Genomic DNA, 24677 nt, shown 5'->3' with positions numbered 1-24677 from the left:
GCGGTTGCTGCGATTGCTACTTGCGTCATAAAGTAGGGTTTTGACTTCTGTACTGTTATTCATAAAGTGTGTGTGTGTGTGTGTGTGTGTGTGTGTGTGTGTGTGTGTGTGTGTGTGTGTGTGTGTGTGTGTGTGTGTGCTTAGGACACTGATTACAGCGCAAACAGTGCTGAGAGGGAGGTGTTTACGGCTCACTGTCGTGCTGTGAAACACGATCTGCATGTTGCAGTTTGTGTAGGTGCTTCAAGAAAATGGGCTCATTGGCGTGTGTGTGTGTGTGTGTGTGTGTGTGTGTGTGTGTGTGTGTGTGTGTGTGTGTGTGTGTGCACTCGTGGGCTCGTTCGTGCACAGCGGGGAGTCGTGAGGTAGCTGATCGAGGGGAAGCTGCCTGAGGGGGAAGCGGAGGAAAACCTCCTCCTTTAAAAAAAAAAAAAAATACAAAAAAATAAAAGCCATCTGAAAACATGCGAGCGCTGCTTTTACTCTGCTCTTCATCTTTTGTTCCATACATGCAGTGTTGAGGGTGCACATCTACCCGCACCAGTCTTCCCAATCTCCCTCTTTCATCACGCCGGCTCCTCTTTGTGTTATTTGCCGGTGTCCTAAAGCTCACAGGATGAAGCGATCCCTCTGCCAGACCGTTATCACATTCAAAACCATTCAATGGGAGGCCTTCTATCTCTCCGCGTGGCTCAGGCTGTCCCAGATTGACAGCTGCGTGTTGTACCGGAAGACGCTGTGAAACCTTAAGTCGTCGATTTAAACAGAAAACGGTGGTCCTAGATCACATTGCGAGACACGTCCCCTGGCAGCCAATTAAAAGCATTGGCAGCCAAAGACCCTGCGTCACAATTCTCACAATGTAACTGTTGCTACGCCTGCTGCCTGTTAATGGAGACCGAAGCCACAGCTGCCGGCATGCTGGCAGCGCGAGTTAAGCCTGATTTATGTCCAGAAGATCAGAATACATAAAAAAAAAAAATCAAATAAAAAAAAATCCGGGTGGAGGAATGAGCATTTCAAGCAAAAATACCATTCAATATTCGCGAGCTAGCTTTACCTGGCAGAGTTTGCACTGTCTTTTATTTGTTCCGTTTTATTTTGAAGGTGTGCATGTTTAAATCTGATCTCAATGCGCCCGCACACGTTTCACAGGAGACGGGTAACAGTGTGTTCTTATTCTCCTCCTTTTGTTGTTTCACTGTGGCTGGCAAACAGCTTTCAGGTGCATCACTTCCTCCTTCTGGTGGTAGTGATGCGTTACTACCAAGTGCTGGTTCAAATGAGGGAAATACGACGAGATAAGAGTCATAGAAACTATTCAATTAAAAAAAAAAAAAAAAAAAAAATTCAATGAAAATCCTGGCCCATCCTTATGGAGGTTATCCTCGTGTTAACAGGTCAGATCAAGTCCAGCACTGATTTAGAGATAATTTCAGATTAGCAGCAGTTCAGACCAAACACAACACACCAGCCGACATGGTGTGTGTGTGTGTGTGTGTGTGTGTGTGTGTGTGTGTGTGTGTGTGTGTGTATATATACATATATATATGTATATGTATACATATATATATATATATATATATATATGTATACATATATATATATATATATATATACATATATATATATATATATATATGTATATGTATATATATATATATATATATGTATATGTATATACATATAGGCTTCCATTATAGATGGGGGAGCGCAGTGTCCTCAGGTTCCCAATCAGATTCTTTCAGATCCACACCTCCTTCTTCCCGAGCTCGTCCAAATATGGTCACTTCTGGCTCCAAAAATAGCAAGATGGCAAAGCCCAGAAGACCAAACTCGAGGCTGCCGTTTAATCTAAAGATTTACCAAAGTCTGAAACATTGGTACGGGTGTGTAATGCTCACAGACAACTCTTGGCAACTCTGAAAAGTTAGCAGGACAGCAAGTAATTTGAACAGTTATGTAAGCAGTAGAACTTTGCCAGTGACATTAGAAATGAATCCTCCTCCTCATCAAACCCGTCCCCAAGTGGCATCAACTATAACAGCATCTTGTTTTTGCCTCATAAACGGTCTGAGACAGCTCATGATGGCCGGTCGTGACAGGTGCAACCACAGATTTCATCCCAACTCATGGATTTATGCAACGGAGGATTCATAATCAAAATTGGGGAGTCTGGACTTTGCTTTACTCAAGTCTGACTCTCTTTTGCCAAGAATCTCACACTGTTTTTGCCCATAGCTTGGAGCGAATCATCCTCCCTGTTTCTCCTTCTGATATGTGAGTGCAGGTAGCGCTCTGCTCTCCCCTCCCTCTCCATTTGATACATAAGGCCTAGTTTCTCTCTCCGTCTCCCTCTGCTCTGCTTACAATTCAATTCAAGTGTGTTTTCAGGGCATTCCAGTAAAGACAGCCGTGTTGGCAAAGCAATATAGTGTTATTAAAAATCAAATTTGGCATTAATATTGTTTGAATTCCCACTCCAATCTCCAGTCTTTCTTTACTTCTCCCTCTGATGTTTGGGCACATCTGTCCTCGAGCAGATGCGGTGAAGAGTGATGGTAGCTAGGTGTGATTATTTCCACAGTGGTGGAGGATATAGCTCATTTGTAACATGACTGCTACGGGGCTGGAAGGCCATACGCAGCCTCCGAGGAAGGATAATTGCCTGGTCCCCTGTTGCTCCCCCTCCCCTCCTCTACCTTTTCCCCGGGAGCTTTACACTTTTGCCCCCCCTTTGTCACTCCATCTCCTCGGCTCAGGTTTCCGCCGCGGTGCTCATTAAGGCCGGTCCTTCCGAGGCGGGGAGCTGACACTCGAAGGGGACGTGACAGTCATCGGCATTGACAGCAGTTTAATGACAGCTCGCTAATGCCAACAGTCACATGGGCAGGTAAACATCCAAACACACAGAGTGGGAGGCGGATGGAGAGAGACAAAGAAGGTCAGAGGTAATGGGAGGAACTCAGCTGGTGGTTCCTACAGCATCATTCCCTCTGACACACACACACACACACACACACACACACACACACACACACACACACACACACACACACACACACACACACACACACACACACACACACACACACACACACACACACACACACACACACACACACAATTCTCTGGGAATAAACCCTCATTAGGACCCGGTGTGATAGAAATAGAACAGAGACCAATGCTGGAACTAAGTGGGAGGAGAAGACAGACAGAGATGAGGGGAAAAGGACAGCAATAGAGACTGTGACACGCTCATCATATCTGGGAAGGTGTCTGTAAAAAGGTCAGGAAATGATGAAGACTGAGTTAGTTGTTTTTTTTTCCTCTCTTCTCTCCCAGGCAGCCGTCCTTCCTCTAAAAACGACTTAAAAGACCTGCGGTGGAACCCGAGGTTCCTCATGAGGACTTCTCCCTCTTTACCCTCGAGCAGCAGGTGTGAAGATGAGAGTTGGTTTTGCAGAGTGCGGCTTTGCGGCCCGGCACAGCTGCAGCGTCGCCCTCGGCAACCTATTAGCCTAGAAATGTATGCTCTTCCGTTACACTACACCTCTATAGGTTTCACACACAAAGCTCCACCGCGCAGTCACTAAAAGAAGCAGTCACCATATGGATGAAACAGCTTCCGGTCTTGAAAAATCTGCTAACGCGTCATCCAGAGAGCTCGTTTTCCCCACGTTCATTTATTCTGTTTTACATAAATGGCCGGGCAGATTATTAAAAAAAAATTCCAGAAAAAATAGGCCATTTGGCTGTGTTTATTTAACATTTCAGCCAACAAAATATATCATATATGGTAGATAATGAGAATGCTGTGAGCCAGAAAGCTGCCATAACTTCTAAAATCTTCCTCTACAGTCGTCATCTTATTTCACCATCGTCCAAGTTTGCCAAAGCGTTCCTTCGCACACAGACCTACACATTAATGAGCCGTGTATCCGGAGTATTGCAGCAATTCCGCTAACAAGGGGGTTAAATTCTTGCTTGTATTCATCACCAACATCAATACCACAAACATCCCTATTCACGTATACAGTATCATTATTTAACTTCACTGCCCGTGTTAGCCAGAAACAGGACAGAGTTTAGTTTCCACCTCCACATTTTCGATGTCTGCGCAGCTCCGTGGAGAATGAATTGCAAAAGTGTGACAGTGTTTTTCAGAGGATAAGGTTACATTTTTTTGGGATTAAAATCTGATTGGGATTCATGATAAAATGTCTCTCATTTGGCTTTAAAAGTTCAGATAAGAATTCCATCACCCCACAAACTCCGTGTCCTTTCATCATCAATGCCACGGCCCCGGGCTGGACTCCAGGATAGATGAGAGACTTTAAGATATTTATATCTCTGTAGCCTTTTACAGATACTATAAATTGGCACGTTTGAGGTAGAAGTGCCTGCATTTGCGAAGCATCACGCGACATCTGGGAGGCTGTGGCTCAGTCGGTAGAGTGGGTTGCACACTGATCAGAAGGTTGGTGGTTCGATCCCCAGCTCCTCCTGTCCACATGCCCAAGTGTCCTTGAGCAAGACACTGAACCCTAAATTGCTCCCGGTGGTGTACCATCGGTGTGTTGTAAGTCGCTTTGGATAAAAGCGTCAGCTAAATGAAATATAATGTAATAATCTTCCAGAAAGGATAGCGAGCACTTGAACAGCAACCGTCCAACCAAAGTTCACATAACTGGCCCAGCGTGGTGTGTATTAAGATCAAAACTCTGCCTTTAAAGAGGTTACTGTATTTTATTTTAGGCTTTACAAAACTACATTTAGAGCTAAATGGAATTTGATTATTGTTATTAGTATTAACGAGCTACATTCATTTGTATGGTTACAGGTTTATAAAAAAAAAAAAGCCATGTGTGATTCCCCACTGAGTTTAGGGTGACTGAGCAACTGAGCTGCTCTTTATTTTGGGTAATATTTATAAAAACTCCCACCGACATGGGTAGATACAGGGTCAAACTTTTATCGATCAGTCGTCATCTTTAAAAGCCTGTTTTCTTGTAAAATTAAAAACTAAAAATGATTCTGGTTGACAATAACAATGAAGTAACGGTCTTCATCTTCAAAGTATATTGACGTGCAAATTAATCGCATGAAAAAAAACACCACCAGACAAACTTTTTGCAGACATTTAGCATGAAGCTTTAGATGCAATTTTTTATAACATGTATGTGGCCACCAAGTCTAAACTTAAGATCATTTTACAAATTTTCATATAAGTAAGCTTCAAACATTAAAAGAGTCCGTTTGCTTACTTAGCTGATGACAGCTGATGAAAACCGTCGTCTTTTCAGCTCGTAAAATCATCAGCTGCTGTCTTGAACTTAAAACCCGAGTTTTCCACATCCGTTTTAAAACCATTGTTTTCAAAATATGCAGACAACTTTGATTCCTGAGTCTGATACAATTAACCTTGTAAACTACATAAAGCTCGGACCAAAAGCTCGGCAGCAAACGGGGACAGAGCCTAGCGACACAAATCAATCATTCAATTTGTGAAAGCCAAAGTGGCGGGTATGTCAGTCGGTCCCACGAGAGTGAGAACGGTGAACTGAGTGACGTTTCCATTAACGGAGAGCTCTGGGAAGGAAACCTCCAAAACAGAGAGAGGCGAGAGCTGACAGACACGTGACCTCGAATACCGCGTGGAATCCCTGTAGTTAACAGGACGGGGATCAGGCCAACAGGCAAGGTGTCAATCAACGCCACGGTCACTTTCACCCCTCGTGTTATGCTTCGGTTTTAAATAGGAGACGGTGCTGCATTGCACAGCTTCTCTTCGGTTGTGGCACCTTGAGTTATCAAACCCCATCTTTTTCCACCAGGATGATACAGAGCAAGATAACAGCCTGCGAATTCTACCATGCAGATGAATATGTATGAGATAGTCCACCTTAATTGAAACAGTCACCTCTAACATCTTCAGTAAACTTGAAGAGCCTTCAGGCCCCTTTCTGTGCATCTCTCGTCTCCTTATCATTCTTTGATGCGTGTAATACTCATTACGCTCATCCTTACGTTTCGCCAACTTCACGCACGAGCGGCTTCAAAGTCTTTCTGTGCATTCTATATAAAGTGGAGGTAATCACGCACTCCAGGCAAACTTGTTTATAGATTATTGCTTTGAGAGCAATTACCTGCAATTTGGCGTCTTTTCTCAGGAGGTGGTTTAGAATGTTCATATTAGTTAAATCACCTGTGTTTAAAGGTTTTCTTTAGGTTTACACATACAACAGTTTCTATATGTCGAAGTATTTTCATTCCTGCTGTGGTACTCTCATTTTTTCCCTCTGATTTCAGGCATTTATTCTTTTTTATTTTTTGTATGTATGTACTACTACCTACCTACCTACCTACATTTATACAACCAAGAAAAGCAGTAGACGTTGGATCAGTATCCGCACCGGATTAAACAGCGTGGGTGTCGGTCACAATGTGACAGATCCCCTTTAAACAGTTTGTTTTTCAATGGTTTTAATTCTGTGTTTTATCAGTTCCATGTTTTAAATCACAGCAGCCCACTGATGTCACGGCTCCAGCTGAAATGATTAATCAGTTTGTCAATCAACAGAAAATTAATGTAGCTTGCTGTTTTTAATACGTTAATCGTTCTCGTTATTTTTATAAGCAGAAATGCCTCCAGCTTCTGAAATAGGACTATTTTATCATGTTCTTTGACAGAAAACTCAACTTTTTGGACTGTTGGTCAGACAAAACAGGACGTTTGAAGACATTACTGAGCACTCTGGAAACAAAATGATTACATCACTGATGAAATAAAAAAAAAAATACAAGACTGCTCCTGTTGCGCGTGAACAGTAAGTAGCACTGTGACGTGCACGGAGCGGGGACGAAGATATAACCATCCTGAGAAAGTATCCAAAGTTACGTCGTAGGATCGTCATCAGCATCTTAGTTACACACACTGCGGTGAGCGCTGGTCTGGCGTGTCTTCCATTTCTCCAGACACCGGAAACGGGAGCAAAAAGCACATCAAAGTTTCTATGAAATACTCCGAGAACAGAAAGAAGTCTCTGGTGGGAACGGGGGTTGCGTAGCGACAAGTGTTTTTGCATTTTTAATGTGCCGTGAGCGGCGTGTTGTCATGTTGGAGAACTCCGGAGCCACATTCGGGTTGCTTGCACCGAGTGTTTTCCCTCAGTCGCAGTAAAACTACGTGTTGACAGTCTGACCCTGGAGGACCAAATTAATGGTGCACAACCTTGCGAATTCCACTGGAAACCCCTCATCTGGCTCATTGCTTCATTGCTTCATTGCCTCCGGCTTCCTGAAGCATGTCGACGGTCTCTGTTGCGATTTCCTTAGATTGACGCGAAATTTTTAGGCGCACTCTCGGACCAGCACTCGCAACAACGTATGTAACTTAGGCGCTGATTTTTATGAAGCGACAAAACTTGTAATACTTACTCACAAAGGTTATGCCCCCCCCCCCCTCCGCTGTCCCACCCCCTGGCTCCGAGCACGTCACAGTGCTGCTTACTGTTCACGCGCAACAGGAACCGCCTCGGGCTTTTTGATTGACCCTCGTCATTTTCAGATTAACCGATGAAGAAAATCATTGTTGAAGTTGTAGTCACAGCAATCCTCGGCTTTACGTTATCATGAAATGACTCTTAGTGAAATACACAGATTTCACAGCTGTAGAGAACTGAGCACTGATATTAAATCAGTATAGACAGACAGAGATTTGAAGCATCAAATATTTTGCATGAGAAAAGTCTTGTCGTTGCATCTCTATTAACATTTTTAGAGTAAAAATAGTTGTAGCCGTCACTGATGCCACATCCTTTTATAATATTCAGTGGTTGATGATGGGAGAGTCGGGTTCAGAGACCCAAACACTCTCAGACTGTCACAAGAATGTGTGCTTATGTTTGCAAGCGTGCGTGAGCCCTCGATGTGCCACGCTGAGTTTTTGTATCTATCTGTACTTGAGACGGAGCCCACACTGGAACAGAAAACACATCCTTCTTTTTCTTTTGTAGTGCCATAAAGTAATCCGGCTATCAAAGCCTCTCTTTGCCCATCTTCAGCCTCAGAGAAGTCCAATTCAGGACTGCACTTATTACGGTCCTACCTGCCGTAATAGTGCATCCTGGAGCTGAGCAAATGGATGGCCAGGCTCAGTAAACACTTTCATTTCCTGCAGGCTGACAGCAGCCGCTGTGGAGCAGGAGACTTCCAGTGGAATGAACCAAATGAAAGAGCAAATTATTCCTTCTTCTCCCCGGATGACATGTTTATCAGACCCTGAAAGTGCGTTTGCCTTGCTTGACTCTCTCAAAGCACTCTTTTCCAAAATGCAGCATTGGAAAGAGGAGCGTGTGTGTGTGTGTGTGTGTGTGTGTGTGTGTGTGTGTGTGTGTGTGTGTGTGTGTGTGTGTGTGTGTGTGTGTGTGTGTGTGTGTGTGTTTGCGTGTTTCCAGGTTATCCTGTACTTTACACAGCTCTTTCTCAGTAACCGCTCGCTGGCGACGAAGGTTAAGCCGTCGTGCCGACAACAAGCGCGATTTGAAACCTAACCTCAAAGGAATGATGGATGTCAGCGCTTAATGTACAGTACATTTCTGATGAGTTTAAGAGTGAAGGCACAAGCTGCTCTCTCCCTCCTCCTGTTCCTCCTCTCCATCCCTCGCCTCAGGCGGCGGTCTTCTATCTGTCCGTGTCTCGGAGGCTTCTGGCCGACTTGGCACTTACCTGACCTAGAAAACAGAAAATATGCAGCTTCCTGACTGAGTCCACTAAATTTAAACACCCAACCTTTTTCTCTCCTCGCTGCAAGCCTCGTTGTCCCGGGAGCTTAAGACCCTCTGACAACAATTGATAGGACTGCTAACTATAGCAGAACAGTGGCGGGGATGATGAGGAGGAGGAGGAGGAGGCAGATTGGAAAGGTAAACAACATGCAGCCGTCCCTGGGATTTAACGGTGACGCTCCACTTTGAAGCGCCACATGAAAGGACTTTTTTTTTCTTCTTTTTTTTTTTTTTTTTTTTTTGTGACCAAGTGATATGTTCAGCTAATAAGCATTTAATAAGTGCATGTGTTCAAGGAGCGTGTAACATTGAGATTAACCGGAGGGTGGTCTGAGGAGAGCTGGAGGCTGAGGCAGAAGGATGATGGATGGGGGGTTGGGGTGGTGGGGGCTACATCACTTTTATTTATATTTTTTTAACATATGAAAGATTTAGAGTGGTAGAAAGGGAATTTGGCTTTTACTTCTATCTGTAGAGATTCGTGCCCAGAGGTCGGGCGCATGAGGACGCAGACAGCGTCTACAGGTCAGTCTGTTCCGATACCTTTATAGGATTCTCAGGAATACAATATAGACGTAATATGTAGCACTTTGTAGTTTAGCTTTCTTGAAGAAATTGTATTTTCTTGATTCCTGTTGTTCTGGGTTTTGTACCCTCATGGTTGAAATTCACTTATTGTAAGTCGCTTCAGATAAAAGCGTCAGCTAAATGAAATGTAATGTAATGTAATATAATATCTGAGAGTCCATGAAGGTGGTGCAGGGGTAAGACAGTCCGACCCAGAACCGTGTTCCTGGCGACAACCTTTCCAACAATCACGGTCCGATTGTGACCAATGATGTCGTGGTGCTTCTGAGCCTGTAAAAACAGATTTAGGGTGTTTCTGTGGATCTGGGTCAGTTTTGTCATGTCAGAAACTTCTTTAAGTAACATCGCTCAGGTATATTGGTTTGGGCTCTGAGGCGGCAGCTTTGTTGGCATAAATATTGTGTTACATTAAGGGCACTCAGTTTGAAGAATGTGTGTGTTTACCAGGCAGGAAGAATCTAACAGAAGCGGGAGGAGGTGACGGTTCTGGTCTGGGAGAGTGTCCCCATTTCTTTTCTAAAAACTCATTTCAGACTAAAGATTCACGACAAGACAAAACAGTTTTAGACCGCTGCAGGGGAACGTTGCAGCGGTGTGAACTGATCCGTCTCAGCTGCGACTGGAGACAGCTGACGGTGTCACCTGCGACTCAGCTTGTCAAGTCACCAGTCGACAGAACGTAAGGCCTCTTTCAACAGCCAATCAGCTCGTCACAGGTCACAGTTACAAACTGTCTGCTAATTGAAATGACAGAGTTTTGGACCGAACAAAAAGAGGAACACCTCATTCATTTACTCAAGGAACAACTCAGACACGATCAACAAACAAACTTTGTCACTTTGTCCAAATTCTTGACTTTCTTGTTGGTTTGTTTTTAATAGTTTTTGTGGCTTAATTACTACCAAATATTCGATTGATGCAAGTAACTCAATATCACCATCCTCATTCATGTTTTAAGATAATACTAATTATGTACCGCGGCAGTTTAATACAAGCCGCCAGTTAAAGCAGAAGTACAGAGTTGTTGCTATGGAGATGTCACAACGCCTTGTCTCATCGCTTCGGAGTGAACTTGTAGGTTTCAAAATGTTGCAGACTGGCAAATTACGAGTAGTTGTAAGTCTCCAACCAGCATCGAGAGTTCTTTTTTTTTTTTTTCTGAACTGGGCTTTACACGAGCTTTCCAAAGTTACTGAACACAGGAGTCTCCTGGATGATGTAACGACCTGTAGTTTCATGTTCTGGATGTCAGTTTTAATTTGTTCTGGAGCTTTGTTTTTCAGAAAGCATGCAACAGAATTTTAAGCTCTGTGACTGGATTGATAAAATGCGCCTTGAGATTTGTAGTGAACATGTAACTCAAAGGTTTTATGTGCACTTCAGCCCTTTGAATCAAAGAAGACTTCATTTTCCAATGGAGTTCTTAATATTTTGTTCTAATGATTTAGTTGGAAACAGCATTATTCTCGTTAAAGCTGTTGAAATGCTTTAACTCACTCATAATTGTTTGTTGGGAAAAATGAAAGGGACGTTTACACAAGGTTGGCCAAAGTAGCTCCTCCCACTTTGAGTTCAAACGACTGATAATTGATGCTGATAATGAAGTCAAGGGACAGAAAAGTAATCAGTAACTAGTTTGATGATCAATTAATCATTTTTGTTTTGTTTATGCAAAACATTTTTAACAATTATTAGGCAACCTCTTGGAAAGTTGTAAACAGCAGCATTTTTTCATATCTTGTTTCCATTTCATAGGCAAAACTTTTAATCAAAAAAATGATCCGCAAATTAATCGCAAATGACAAGTTTTGCTAATTGCAACCCGAGTCAATGAGTTTAGTGTTTGATTCACCTTAGAAGCTAAAAATCCTGGTCCAACTTTGATCCGTTTCTTGCAAGATGCCCAACTTTATGGAAGCGCATGAACCAATTTCTGTATGTAATTATGAATGAGACAAATGTATGAGTGAAGTCTGAAGCTCAGATGATTCCCAAATGTATATATTCTTGTTTCCAAATATGAATTTGTACATTATCCTACTTGAATTTCTCATACAGACTAGTTCATACCGAGTGCACATCTTCCTCTGTTGACTTTTGTTTATGTGTTTTCATTGAATGACACTTTGTCACTTTCTGTATACCTATCAGTTCAACGCAAACTATAACATTAACCAGCCAAACATTGGTTTTGGAAATTGGAGTTTAGGACCAATGGAGGAGTCTGGATAATATACGGTCTTCAGATCACACACATTTCCATTGGGATAAAAAGCAGAGCTGTAATTTTAACCAGATATTTGCTCTTGATCTTACGAGGACGTCCTCCTTTAGATTCTCAGTTTACTTCAATGCAGATAAGGATGTTCACATGAAATTGACTTATACATTTCAGAGATATGATTGAGAGTATTTTTGTAGTGTAATTTACAACAAACAGTGACACTTATAAAGCATCACATTTCTGCCCGAGGAAGGATCTTTGTTTTCTCCATGAATTGATACTTTTATACTACAGATTTATTTTAAGGTTCTATATGAAACGCATTAAAACATCGAGCTCGAAAAAAAAAGATAACAGCCAAGAGGTGACAGAGTTGGATAAGCTCTCTTATTTTACTTTAATGCATCATTTCAGATCAGAAAGAACAATAAAATATAATCTATAGAATGATGACAACCAAAAACCCATACCAGCTGTCGTATCATGATGTATTGTTATGTCACCAGGCTCTGTTATTAGAAGCCATTAATCATCTTGTAATGCCTCTGAAATCCTCATGAGTCCCCGGGGTGCTGGTGTGAAGGTTCATGCTGTGGATTCAATTACCATTCCGTGTCAAGTGGCCTTCAACACGACACGACACTCTCTGACCCGTCGGCTCATCACGAGAGGATCCGCGCAACTGAGAGATGAATGGCTAAAATCATATATTGTAAAAGCCGTGAGTCCGATTGGAGTGGTAGTATATGTGGGGTGTAATATCCCCTCAGTGATGGATGAAACACATTATTAAAGGATAGTAATGAACTTCCTGGTTTCCTATTTTGAGAATAGGTTGAGGCGCTTGTCTGTAGGCCTGTCAGTCTCACTCTGCTTCAATGTGTCCAACACTTCTTCTCTCATAACTCTGGCAGCAGAAATTCATTTAATACGAGGGAATTCTGTCTTTCTTACTTTTTATGTCACACAAATTTGAAAACACACAAAATATACAAAGATAACGAGATGTATACAGTGCAAGGAAAGGCAACAAACCTGCTGGGCTTATTTGAAGCCTCCATCTAGATCATGTTAAAAGTTCACAAAGTTATAGAAAACACAAAGTTTACATACAGAAATAATTTTATATGACAACATCAAAAACAAAAATGTTAATATAAAAGCACAAAATGTGAGTATGATGGATGAGAGTGTGTATGCGTATGCTACAGCTATAAAAAAAAAAAAAACGTCAATTAAATGTGTATTTTTGAAGCACCTTTTAAAGTGTTTAATAGAGGAAGAGCTTTTTGCCAAATGAAAAATAGCCATTCATAATTTGGTACCCCGATATCGTATCGAAAATTGACCTCTGCAGGTGAGAAATTTAGAAGGGTTAAGATCTGAAAATTGACAAGTAGAGTTATAATGAACCTGTGACTTAAGTAAGTCTTGAACTGTTCAGGAATATTTCATGTGTATCTAACGAGTGTATTTAAGAAAAAAAAAATCATGAATAGTAAGAATCTGGAGTTTCTGAAATAGAGGGAGAGATGAACTATGCGCGTTGAAATCCTAACAAAACGTTTCAAGATTTTGTTGAGAAAGGTAGGAAAAGTACTTGCCATATTACAAACTATATTACAATATGAAAGATGGGGATAAACTGTATAATATAGATTTCGGAGACAAGGTGAATAACCCTCCTTATTACACCAATAGATTCATATATTTTTCTGCTAACCCAGTCATTATGTTCTCTCCAACTCAACCTCTCATCAACCACATTTAAGAAGCAGTTCCTCTTCTTTTTTTCTTTTTTTTTTGTATTTGGACCCCGAGTCCAGATCATGCTTTAATGAAACCGAAGGAGAAAGCGCCTCTTGGGTTTAATTAATCTCAGGAAAAAAGAATTACCTGAATGAGAAACACAGACTGCAGACATGCTGGTCACTTCCAGAAACATTTTCTCTCACCCCGAACAAAACAGAGGGTTTTTACTCCACAAGATAAAAAAAAATGTGTATTATTAAAAAAAAAAAATAAATAAATAAAAAAAAAAATATATATATAATTGTGAATTCTCCGATGCCCAGTGGAATCATTATCCAGTGACCTCCCAAATTAACATCCTCCATCCATTTAGCAGCTGGGTATAAAAAAAGGGCTGAAGTTAGAGCTAGACGGATCATCTCAGTGGAATATATAATTAGTCTCATGATCTGCAGTAGATGGGTCATACTAGCAGTTAGGTCACAGACAGTCTCAGTGGAGTTTTTCCAGTAAAATCTAGGTAGACTGTGTTGTTGTATAAGACGTCTGCTTCATTTATAAAACTATAATATGGTTTTATACATTTCACTTTTCTTTTTGTAACAATATCAATTACAGAATCTTCGAATAATCCTACTCTTTAATTTGGCTATATGTAATCTGCCCATGTTATTGTGCCCCTGGTGATGTTAAATATGAAATGCCGAGTCATTATTGAATAGCTTACTGCTCATTTTAAATCAAGAGTTTAAATGTAGCTGCTTCACCACCTTTGTTACTCTGTAATTGCTGCTCGAACTGCCTCATTAAAGATCCTCAAAAGTTTTTTGTTTTTTTCGAGCATATGGGTGAATAACTGTGCTGCCTTTATTTAGAATGGGGGATGTTTTAATGTGTTGTTCAATCGCAGGAACGTGTCTCTGCGCCTGCCAGCCGTCCCTGACCGACCCCGTGGAGATTAACTCCAAGAAAACAGCCCCGCCGAGCTCCTCGTTAGTAGCGCCGCTCTCCTTTCTTAGCGTTGATTAAATAATGATTGTGCTGCAGAAAAACAAAGTTAGTTTCATGCTCCAGAGCTCAAAACTATTAAAAGTGAGTATCGGAGTATGTTGTGATGCAAAGGAGGGTTTGAGGACGAGACCGACAGGTGCTCTCGTCTGTGCCGCCGACTCACGTGCCGCGTGCCTGTGAAATTCCTCCATATCAAAAGATTCTGAACTTCTAACGCTGTCTGCAGAGAAATCAATACGTCTCACCTCAGTAATTATTGTGTGTGTGTGTGCCTGCCTCTAAAAAGCTCTCTTTAGGAAAGATAAACAGGTGCTATGTGCAGCTGGTGGTCAGAGATTACAGCCAACGTTGTGACAGCGTGTCACCTCGAGCCAGCGCTGTCGTCCTTCCTGCTGCTCCACCGCGTGGAACCAGGAGCCGAGTACAAACCTGGACTCGGCCCATATGAGTGGCCTTTGCTTTTTTTTCCACCTGTCAATTGTGTTTGCTCGGGAAACCGCAACAGCATTCGAGCTCCTTGGTGCGTGGGACCAGAGCTGCACTGCTCAGTTCATCATCACATGGATTGTAAAAAGCAAGTTTCACTCAGCCTGTATGTAAATCCAGCTGGTTAAAACCCCGGTGCGCATCCACTGTTTGTTCTTCAACAAGGACCCTGTCAGTCTCGTAGATTGCTGACTTCAAATAGAAACAGCAACGAATAAGTAAAAGCGGCACAGTGAAGAAAATTATATTATATATTTTTGTTATTGTCAACAAATCCCCTTGAACTAACACGGCTTGTCTGTTTATCCAGAGGCTGATAGAGCTTATTTCTCTGGCACAGTTTTTCCATCCCACTATCTGCTGCTGTAAATACTCGCTGCAAACACATAAAATTCATGACTGAAAATATTTACCAACAATTCCACCATTTGCTGATGTTTAAGAAAAGAGTTGCTAAAATCACCCCAGCTTTTCTAGAAAATCACTGACACTTCTTTGAGAAATGAAAGTAAATATTTTGACATGTTTCTCAAGATTGCCATGTTGAGTGTGAACTGATAGACTTCAGACTAAAGAGCTGTCAACAGGGTAATGAAGTGAGTATACATGAAGTGCGTTTATCTCCACTTTTATTGTGTAAAAGAAGTACAAGTACAGCACAAAATTGTTTTTAAATGTTGCAAAAACAAAGCTAAATTGGAAAACGTGTTGTATCAATTAAAGCTGCAATATGTACGGTTAAGTCGGCGGTGAGTCACTGTTTCGTCCTGGCAGTTTGTCCTCATTCGTCCCTAGTGTTCATGGGGACATCTGTTAATGGCAACTATATGCAAAACAACCCAGGTTACACTCTCTGACTAAACTGCACAAAAACTAAAGATTCGTTCAATCGTGTGTAATATATCATCTTCTTTTTCTTAAAATGGATTTTATATGATTGTTATTGAAAAATATCCTGGTGTTCCCAGACCCAAATTCACTGTGTGTACATCTGAGTCTGGCCTCTCTCCATAGGGACTAGACCTCGAGTTAAGTTTGAAATGACTGGATCAGGCTTCAACAGATCGGCGTTGACCACCATGTGCTGAAACTCTGCCACCGCTGCAGCTACATTCAGGAAAAAATACTTCACCTCAACCTTATCACACTGAGCCGCCGACACTGGTCACAGATTTTTTAATTTGAACGTCTTAAATTATAGTGCCTAAAGATTGATGAAAATGGATTCCTGCTTATTTTGTTTATTTTGAAGCCACATTCTCTGGCTCTTTGAGTTCTCCAGTGGACGGCACTGTGAGTTCCTTTAGTTGGATGACTCGTGCGGGCTTGCGACTGTTTCTAATCCAGGTCCTGATCCGGCCAACGTGCAAACGTATTAGCTAGCTCCTTGCCTCGAAGCACGGCCGGCCGAGAAACCCGACACCGTCCTCGGACTCGCCCTCGCCCTCTTCCCCGCCTGCTTGAAAACAAGATGACCTTTATCTCTCACAAATATTCAAAGGCAATCTGAATAGCAGGTGTTCCTAAATTACAATTTAACAATGACAGCCTCGCCGGCAGTGTAACAGTCAGCCAGCTCATGCTGACCATTAACATTTTGGAGATAATGTTAGCGAATCAATTGGGGGCACTTTATTGTTCATTGCTGTGCCGAGAGAGCTGGCTTGAGGAAGTATCACGGTGTCGGTCCTGCCCGGCGCGTCACAGCGACGGCGGAACTCTTCCATCTCGACGGATTTCATTCGAGGTGAAAATGTCTCCATTCAAATGCAAATAGATCGCAAAACATTCTCCTTCACACCCTTCGCCTGAGAACTGTTACTTGTCCCTGCTCTGTACTAAACTGGCCTAATGCATTGAATTGCTAATACACTCTATGAATAAATGAATAAATCCTTTTTTAAAAGTCATCATTTCACTCGGCTGACCTGCCTCTGAGAATTCCAGATAAGTCGAGACCAGTGGGGAGACGATTGCCAGTGTGATATCTGATAGGTTGGGAAACGCTGGCATTTTACATTTGACAATCATGAGTGAAGAAAATCTAGAAATATCTGTTTATCATGCAGTGATCTGTTAAAAAGAATAGCAACAGATAAAGGTCGACTCATGCAAACATGACCAGGAAAACAAAAATCCATATTTAAATGGAGCATGTAGTGGATTGCGATTGGCTTGTTAGATCAATGTAACCTTTGGCCCGACTGAATAATGTTACTGCTCTCAGCTGTCCATACAGATTTCACTAACAGGTCCCGAGCCAGTTAAATGTGTCTTATTCCCTGCAATAATGGGTTAATGAGGAAAACATGCTTATTTGTCTTAATAGTAAATGAGTGATGAAGCTGTGTCGAAGGCCTTTGTGATTCTTAGTTGCAGGATTTATGTAGCTTCTAGCTCAGTGCAGATGGTACAGACTGACCTGGCTGAAAGGAAACAGAAACTGGGTCTGTGTGTTGCTCAATGAGGGAGATGGAAAAAGGGAGGGCCTGGAGCTACATGTTATCGTGCTCAGGGCTAAAAAATAAAAAAATAAAGTCTAAAAAGGAGTTATGGGGATAGGCTGAACTGAAATTGAACTTGAAATCCAAGAACAGGGTTTTTAGATTTGATCTGGTATTAGGTCATATTTTTTGCTGATTTTAAGAATTTTCAAATGTTTGTGTTGAACATCTTAGTTTCTTTAGAATGTACAGGAATATGTGTTTGTGTGTAAACCAGTTGTTCAATGATTGATATTCACTATGATGTTGATAATATCTGTGATACTGAGTTCTGCTTGTGTGAATCAACCTGACTATTGACAGTCTGGGGGCGGAAACCAAAGGAAGCACTGGCCCTCCTCTGGTTCTTCAACTCAACAGTATAAAGATAAATGCCCCTCCATTCCCTGTATCCTCCATCTCCCTGCAACACATTTTATTGATTATTTTCATACCGTTCAGACCGGAGTGACAAAACCTCATTCTGCTATAATCTCCTCCTCCTTCCTTTCCGATCACTTCCCATCTTCTCTCCAACCTATTTTCTTTGAATACCGTAGTGATACGGCCGCCGTGTGGGCAAACTGTCTGTCTATTATGGAGTTGATGGAAGCTGTCAGTCAAAGTTGAAGGCAGTCGTGAGAGTGGGATTGTGAGGAGAGGGCCAGTACAGTCATTATGGTGTCCTTCACTAGGTAGGTAGGTAGGTAGGTATATACTTTATTAATCCCCGAGGGGAAATTTTTTAATTAGATTTACTCCATCATTAATTACATACGAGGCCTCAAAGAGAGCTATGTTTGGGGGCGTGGCTGGTTTGATTGACAAGTGTGGGGTGAAGTCAGATTGCTTATATGTGGCCGGTGTAGTGTCTTTGGGTTCAGTACCCTCCTCCCCAGCTCTCATCCAAATACGGTTACTTCTGTCTGTAAAAAAAAAAACAAGATGGAAATAGCCAAAATATCTGACTTTAGGCTTCAAAACGTGGGTGGATGGGTGGGTGGGTAACAAAAGATTACAGCTAGAAAATAGAAAAATAACTTTGGAAGAGATGGTTTTATGAAAGTCGTTGTTTTTTTTAAGAGGATTTCAATTCTTATAGCAACTAGCAATGTCTTGTGCCAATGTGTTTTAGAGTATTGCCAGGATATGCTTCATTTTTTTTTTGGTCTTAGAACGAACAATCAATAAAATGCTGAATGAAATTACAGAGAGTAGTGGAACAGGGACTCGCCAACCTCGCCTTAATGTCATTAAAAACAAAAATAATTCATATTCATGGTTATAACGTCCAGCGTGTAGTATTTTCCAGGGAAATCAGGGAAATGTCAGCTTTCTCAGCTTTGCAAATACTTCTGAAGTTCCTGATTCACAGAGTAGCAGAAGCAGAGCTGAGTTCACAAATGGGTTCAGCTAATGCTGCACAAGACCGTGTTACATTTGCCAAATACATCAGTTATCCCTCATCCTGAAAGACTTTTTCTGTTGCAACCTTACAAATATTGGACAGTTAGTATTTTTAACAAACCAATGGATATAACTTTAAAATATTAGCTAGTTAGATTTTTCAGCTATATCGAATAAAATCAACGAGCATTCGATCATCAGGAGTTTAGTTTATGAGGCCACGGTGACACTTTCTTTTTCAGTACAATCTGACACCTTATGAAGGAGAAGGAACAGATTTGATGAATTGCTGCTGAGATGAGCTCATGAAAGTGACAGAAGTTGAGGAAATCTGAACTTGGAGGAGATCCAGACTAAAGAAATTGGAGAGGCAGCCGAGTCAGACCTGGCACACATCTGAGCTCTGTGCTTGAGGGGAAACCATGAGTGCAATTAAATAGATGGTGTTTTACACAGTAATGGGTTTCCTCTTGTCACTGTTCACATAATGTCTATTTTAACACCTCATTTAGCTTACTGTTCACTCTTAAAATATTTTTTCTCCCATGAAATCAAGTGGAAAAATCCTCACTGCGATGGAAAAATCGATGTCAGCAGAGCCTTGTCTTTGTCTTTATTTGTAAGACGTGCACGTTTTGTGGACGTAGCAAACACCTGCATTTCAAAACAACTCATTTCAAGATGGTATCATCATATTCATGGAAAACCTCAACGCATACAGCTGCACAGACATCCATCTGGATGAAAGCGGGGAGGATTTCTCTTCTCATCGGCATTTTTTTTTCTCCGTCTGTGTTAAAAACTGAATGAATAAGGAAATGACTATCCGAGATGGGTGTTTTTCATTGCAGTGCATCAGGGCCAGAGTGCTGTGGAAAACATCCATCTGTCTGAATGTGACTGTAATGAGGAGACCTGTGAGAAGGTCCTTGGTGAAAAATTCAATCCCAGCTCAGGCCTGCTGTGTGCAACAGAAATAGCGGGAGGCATTTTAGCAGTTAACGCTCCGCAGGGTGGTCAAGTGGGGGACTCTTCTCAGGACCAAAGCAGCTGCTTAGGTTCTGTCTCTGAAGCAGTTTGACAGCGAATCATCATGTGATTTTTGTCTGGTTTTTTTTTTTTTTAATTTTATTCCTGATGTTTACATGCACACAGGAAGCCATGTAATTGGAAGAAATCGAGTTACGGAGGAAGACCAGAGCACACTTTTAAATGTGGTGGTTGGTAATCAGATTCCACCTCGACTCGACCCCCCCCCACCGGAGCTTTAAACCGAGGCCGGCAGATCTTGAATGCATTACAAGGATGAGGAATGATGTACCTGCTCTGCTGCTGCCACGGTGATACTCTCCCTGTCTTAAGTCTTTGTCGTGCGCTCTTGTAAAAAGCCAGAAAAACTTTAAACTACCACGCAAACAAAGCAGCTGTCGTTCCTCCAACCCCCCCCCTCCAATACGGAAACCCGGCTTCTTGTTTACGTGATATTGACGAAGTCGGGTTAAAGAGACAAAAGCTTAACACATTTTTTGTGTCCACTCCGAAGCTACAGTAAATGTGTGTTTTCCCTGTGGCCCACTTAAGCGTTTTACTGACAGCGTGGAGCGTTGGTGGCATCCCCACTCAGCAGTCATGCAAATTAGATCCTCGCCTCATTCTCAGACAGCCGCTAAATACACATTAAAGGGTAGATCAGATTCTATTTTAACAGGGTGTAGATGCGCCAGGTGTGTTTTTGATTGCCGTGTTCATTCCTTCTGTCCACACTGACCATGAAGTCATCCCTTTGTGGAGAGTTTCATGTTGTATGATGATCGAAAATTCACTTGAATGTGATCTTCAGGAGACCTGTTACTGACAGTGGACATTAATGTTACTATAACGACTCCGACCTCTCCGAAGGCCCCGTCCAGCTCCTGACCTTTCGCAAGCCACTTCCTGTGAAAAAACAAACTTCTGCGTTCGAACGTGAAGTTCATTAGAGCCGCTCAGCGCGTCAGCGTTTTGGGGATCGCATTAATCAACAGCTGAAAGATGCCGTGGGCTATTTTGAAAACATCTTTTATTTGCATAGCGGCGTGGCCGCATGTGTGCTGCTGATACCTGGCTCAGACATCGTAGCAGTGATTTAAATCTCTTCCCCTGCAGTTACACCTGTCTTCATTTAAATATGTGTATCTTTTTTTTTTTTTTTTTTTAATAACTTCACGTGCAGATTTTGTGTTCTTCTCGAACTAATTTTGTTTTCCCTCTGCCCCCCCCCCCCCCGCTCCCCCTCTGTCCGTTGTGTTTTTCTTTTCTGCAGGTATGCATCGTGCAAAAGAGGGACACGGAGAAGATGTACGCCATGAAGTACATGAACAAACAGCAGTGCATAGAGAGAGATGAGGTCCGAAACGTCTTTAGAGAGCTTGAGATCCTACAGGAAATTGAACATGTTTTTTTAGTTAATCTCTGGTGACTATTCCATGTTTTTACACTTTCAGTGTGGTCTGCTGCTGCCTGTGTCGCTCGCCAGCTTTGCCTGTCTGTGCATCTCGTATATTCACCCCGAGAGATTACCGATAGGCGAGTGCATGCTTATTCTGAAGTCTGCTGGGGCCTTGAAATAGACGTACTCTTGGTGAATGTTATGTTCCCGGTGTTGCATGCACTTTATTTTCTGGCACTCAGTGATAAGAAAAAAATAAAAAAAAAATATATATATATGTATATATATAAACAAAGTTTTTTAGTTTCATTAAAGTCTTGAAACAAATTCTCCTCCAGAAACCAACAGCAATTAACTTAAGAAACAATTTACACAGGAGATATTTTGGGATATTAATTTTGAGTCGGAGCCCATGAAGCACACATTTGATAATTACTGTGGTTTGAAATGACCTTAGTCTTCCCTGGAGTCTGATATGTGGGTGAACGGAGGCTGCTTTCATTATTCAACGCTCATCTCCAGGCGGGACACATTTCTAAATGTAATTGGGGACCTGGCACGGCATTCACGGCATATTACACAAAGCACTTTACTCCCCTGTAATTGGTAGAGTGATAGTGCACGTGCTGATCTTCCATGAACAATCGCTGCCAGAATATTTTGTTATTTGCACGCTGCATGATGAATTGATTATGTGGGAAGAGCAAGTGAAAGGAAACACGGCAAAGTTGTGTCCTGGACTTATTCCCTCCAGCAAATTGTAAATAATTTAAGTTCAATCTGCAGGAGGTTTTTCTTCTTCTTTTTTTAGATTATGTTTTGGGCTTTTTTTTTGCCTTCATCAGACAGGTACAGGAAAGCAGAGCAGGGAAATGACCAACAGTGAAGTCCACCCACCTGGTGGTTGAACCAGGGACTCACTACTGTCTGCATTCACGTCTGTGCTATACACTCTAACCACTCTGTTTTTGGGCGGCCCCAGTCTGCAGGATGCTGTTGCTTCCTCCACTAGAACAAACTGAGGGTATTTTAATGAGCGTACAGTAGGCGGCCTGTGTATTTTCTCAAATTCCCTGCAGGAGTGTACGGCTGCCAAAGCCCTCTGTGTGCTAGTTTTCCATGTGCTGGTCCGCTCTCTGTCTCTCTCTCTCTCTCTCTCTCACTCATAACTATGCATCCAGCACTGTTTCGAAGGCCCATTAGTGACAAACATGCTGAACTGTATCATTGCAGCTACGTGGGAATGAGTATTTTCACACCTCCTCTCTCTGCTTTCGAGATGCTCCGCTAAGGGCCGGCAGCACGTAGCAACCGCATCCTTAACCAGATCAAAGTTACACTGGTCCCATTCTCAGAAATGGCTTACTTAAGATAGTCCACACATTCTCATAGGTGTCTTTGACGTGTAATTTAAAGTTTTATTTAAGTTTATAATAGTTTCAGCTTACTTTACAGAGAGCTTATTATCTCACAAGCGGCTCATGACCTATTGAGGGTGAACCCTGGCTTTGCCCAAAGTCAGCTAGGATAGGCTCCAGTCGCCTCTGACTCTGCTAAGGATAAGGCAGGTACTGTATAGGTAATGGGGTGGATGGTCTTGAATTCTGTCACTTTTGCTCACAGCATTGAAAAATTACATCAAAATGAAGAAACCGCTAGTCCTCAGGTCTCAATAAACCACAGGGCTCACTTTATTTTGGCAGCTTCTCTTCTTTCTTCTTAGAGTAGTTTTACCGTTTATTGTTTTCAACAATGAAACATTGCTGTCTTTTTTTTTTTTTTTACAAATAGTGTGAGCGCCACAAACAAAATTCCAGTCACTTCCACTGAATCAGATGTGACAATATCTCAAAGTCCGGATGAATGAAACCAGAACGATCAAGTCTAAATACCACTAAAGGTTGGTTGTAGGCACAAGGGAGGATACTTTGAAAAATAGTTTTTATCTATCAATTAACTTCATGTAAAGTGCAGTAAACAGAAAACCTAAATCAAATCAATGGTGTGACCATCCTCTGCCTTTAAAGCACTCCTAGTTATTCCCGGTACATCTTTGCACATTTGTTCCGTGCACTTGGCAGATAAGTTGTTACAAACATCTTGGACGAGTTGCCATAGTTCCCCTGTGGATTCATTGTAGTCCATCTCAGTGTTTTCTCTCTCCTCATGAAACCCGAATCACACTCCATGATGTTGACTCTGTGCGACTCATTACATCTTTTGCAGGACTCGTCCTTCTTTATGACTCCACCTGAATTTTTTGGGGGTCATTGCCTCGTGCTGCAGGGAGAATCTGGGACCGGTCAGACACCTCCCTTTTCTTTTCTCTTTCTGCAGGTGGGCGTTTGCCGAAGCTTGCAAACAAATGTGTGATTAAACAACCACCTTGAAGCAAAGAACATTTATTTGCTTTTGGCTCTTTGAACGTTTCAAGTCGATGCCTCTCATTCTGAATTGTGTGGTGTTATTGGACTTGCTTCCACGTCCTGTTTTTGTAATTGGGATAAACTATTCCTTTAAGGAAAGAAATATACTGTATCTTTATTTGCTCGACATCAATATGTTTAATAGAAAATCTGCATGATCTGTCCTGCCTGAAAAGCCTGGCCCTCTTGAATAGCTGCATAACAATATAAAGCATCATAGTGGAAGATGCAGGAGGTGAGATGCTTGTGCTTTTGCCATCAGACTGCGTGACAAGATATATATGCGAGTTAAAAGCAGCTGTGTCTGGATGCAGCTGTTACTGTGCGAGGCCCTGAACTCGGGCAGCTGTGTTGGTGTTTTGAAATATTCCGATCACCAGACTTTCTTCCCAAACCGCTAGACAGAGTAAGAAAATGTGTCTCCAAGACTAACTTTGCTCCAAGATGCTTTTTTTTTTTTTTTTTTAAATACCCTGCCTGTGCAAACCTATAGTCTGACTGCAAATCTAGTTTACAGTTACTCATTAAGTGAATGGATTCACACAGAACTGCTTTAAAGATCGTCTTTGGGGACTAAAGCCTGACTGTGACGGGTGTTCTCTGTGCACAAAAAATGTATAATAAAAGCAAAAGTTTAGATTTTTCTAGCCTGACAAGCCTGAGAGCAGAACACCAGGAGACATAAAGAAAATCAATTTAGAGCTGGAGTCTGTAGTAAGTTTGTTATTTCTGACCCACTTTATGAGACACTTTGTGAGCATCTGTGCGTGACAGCATCGTTAGGTGTTGCACCTGTATGCATTGCACAAACCGTCTGCTTCATTTAGCTGCTGCTTGAGACAACGTCTCAGGTAATGAGATAGGACTGATGAGAGCTCAGCTTCATCTTCACGTCGTCTGTCTTTCTTTATAACAACGAGGAAAATAATTGGCTCTCTGCGTTTGTATACTGTTTAATCAGTCCCCTGTAGATCAGACAGTTGCCAGTATCCATAGCCTTGTCAAACACAGCTTTTACCGTTTCTGGTGCCTGGCATTTGGGCATTTCAGTGCATTATTAATGGGTATGCGATGGACCAGCTG

The 24677-nt window shown here is 41.9% G+C and overlaps 1 protein-coding gene across 1 annotated transcript in view; it reads left to right on the top strand.

Moving 5' to 3' along the window:
* Window positions 1–24677, top strand: part of LOC138615962 (serine/threonine-protein kinase 32C-like) — an 83749-nt gene that overhangs the window by 31030 nt on the left and 28042 nt on the right. Inside the window, exon 3 of the mRNA XM_069689869.1 lies at window positions 21043–21194. Within this exon, the coding sequence (XP_069545970.1) occupies window positions 21043–21194 (152 nt within the window). The remainder of the gene's footprint in view (window positions 1–21042; window positions 21195–24677) is intronic.

This window comes from Brachyistius frenatus, unplaced genomic scaffold (genome assembly GCF_029030835.1).
Source record: "Brachyistius frenatus isolate BFR_SWC_R1_liver_20210118 unplaced genomic scaffold, ASM2903083v1 Contig_8, whole genome shotgun sequence".
Lineage (NCBI taxonomy): Eukaryota > Metazoa > Chordata > Actinopteri > Embiotocidae > Brachyistius > Brachyistius frenatus.
The sequence above is the reverse complement of the archived record's forward strand: the minus strand, read 5'-3'. Positions and strand labels throughout refer to the sequence as shown.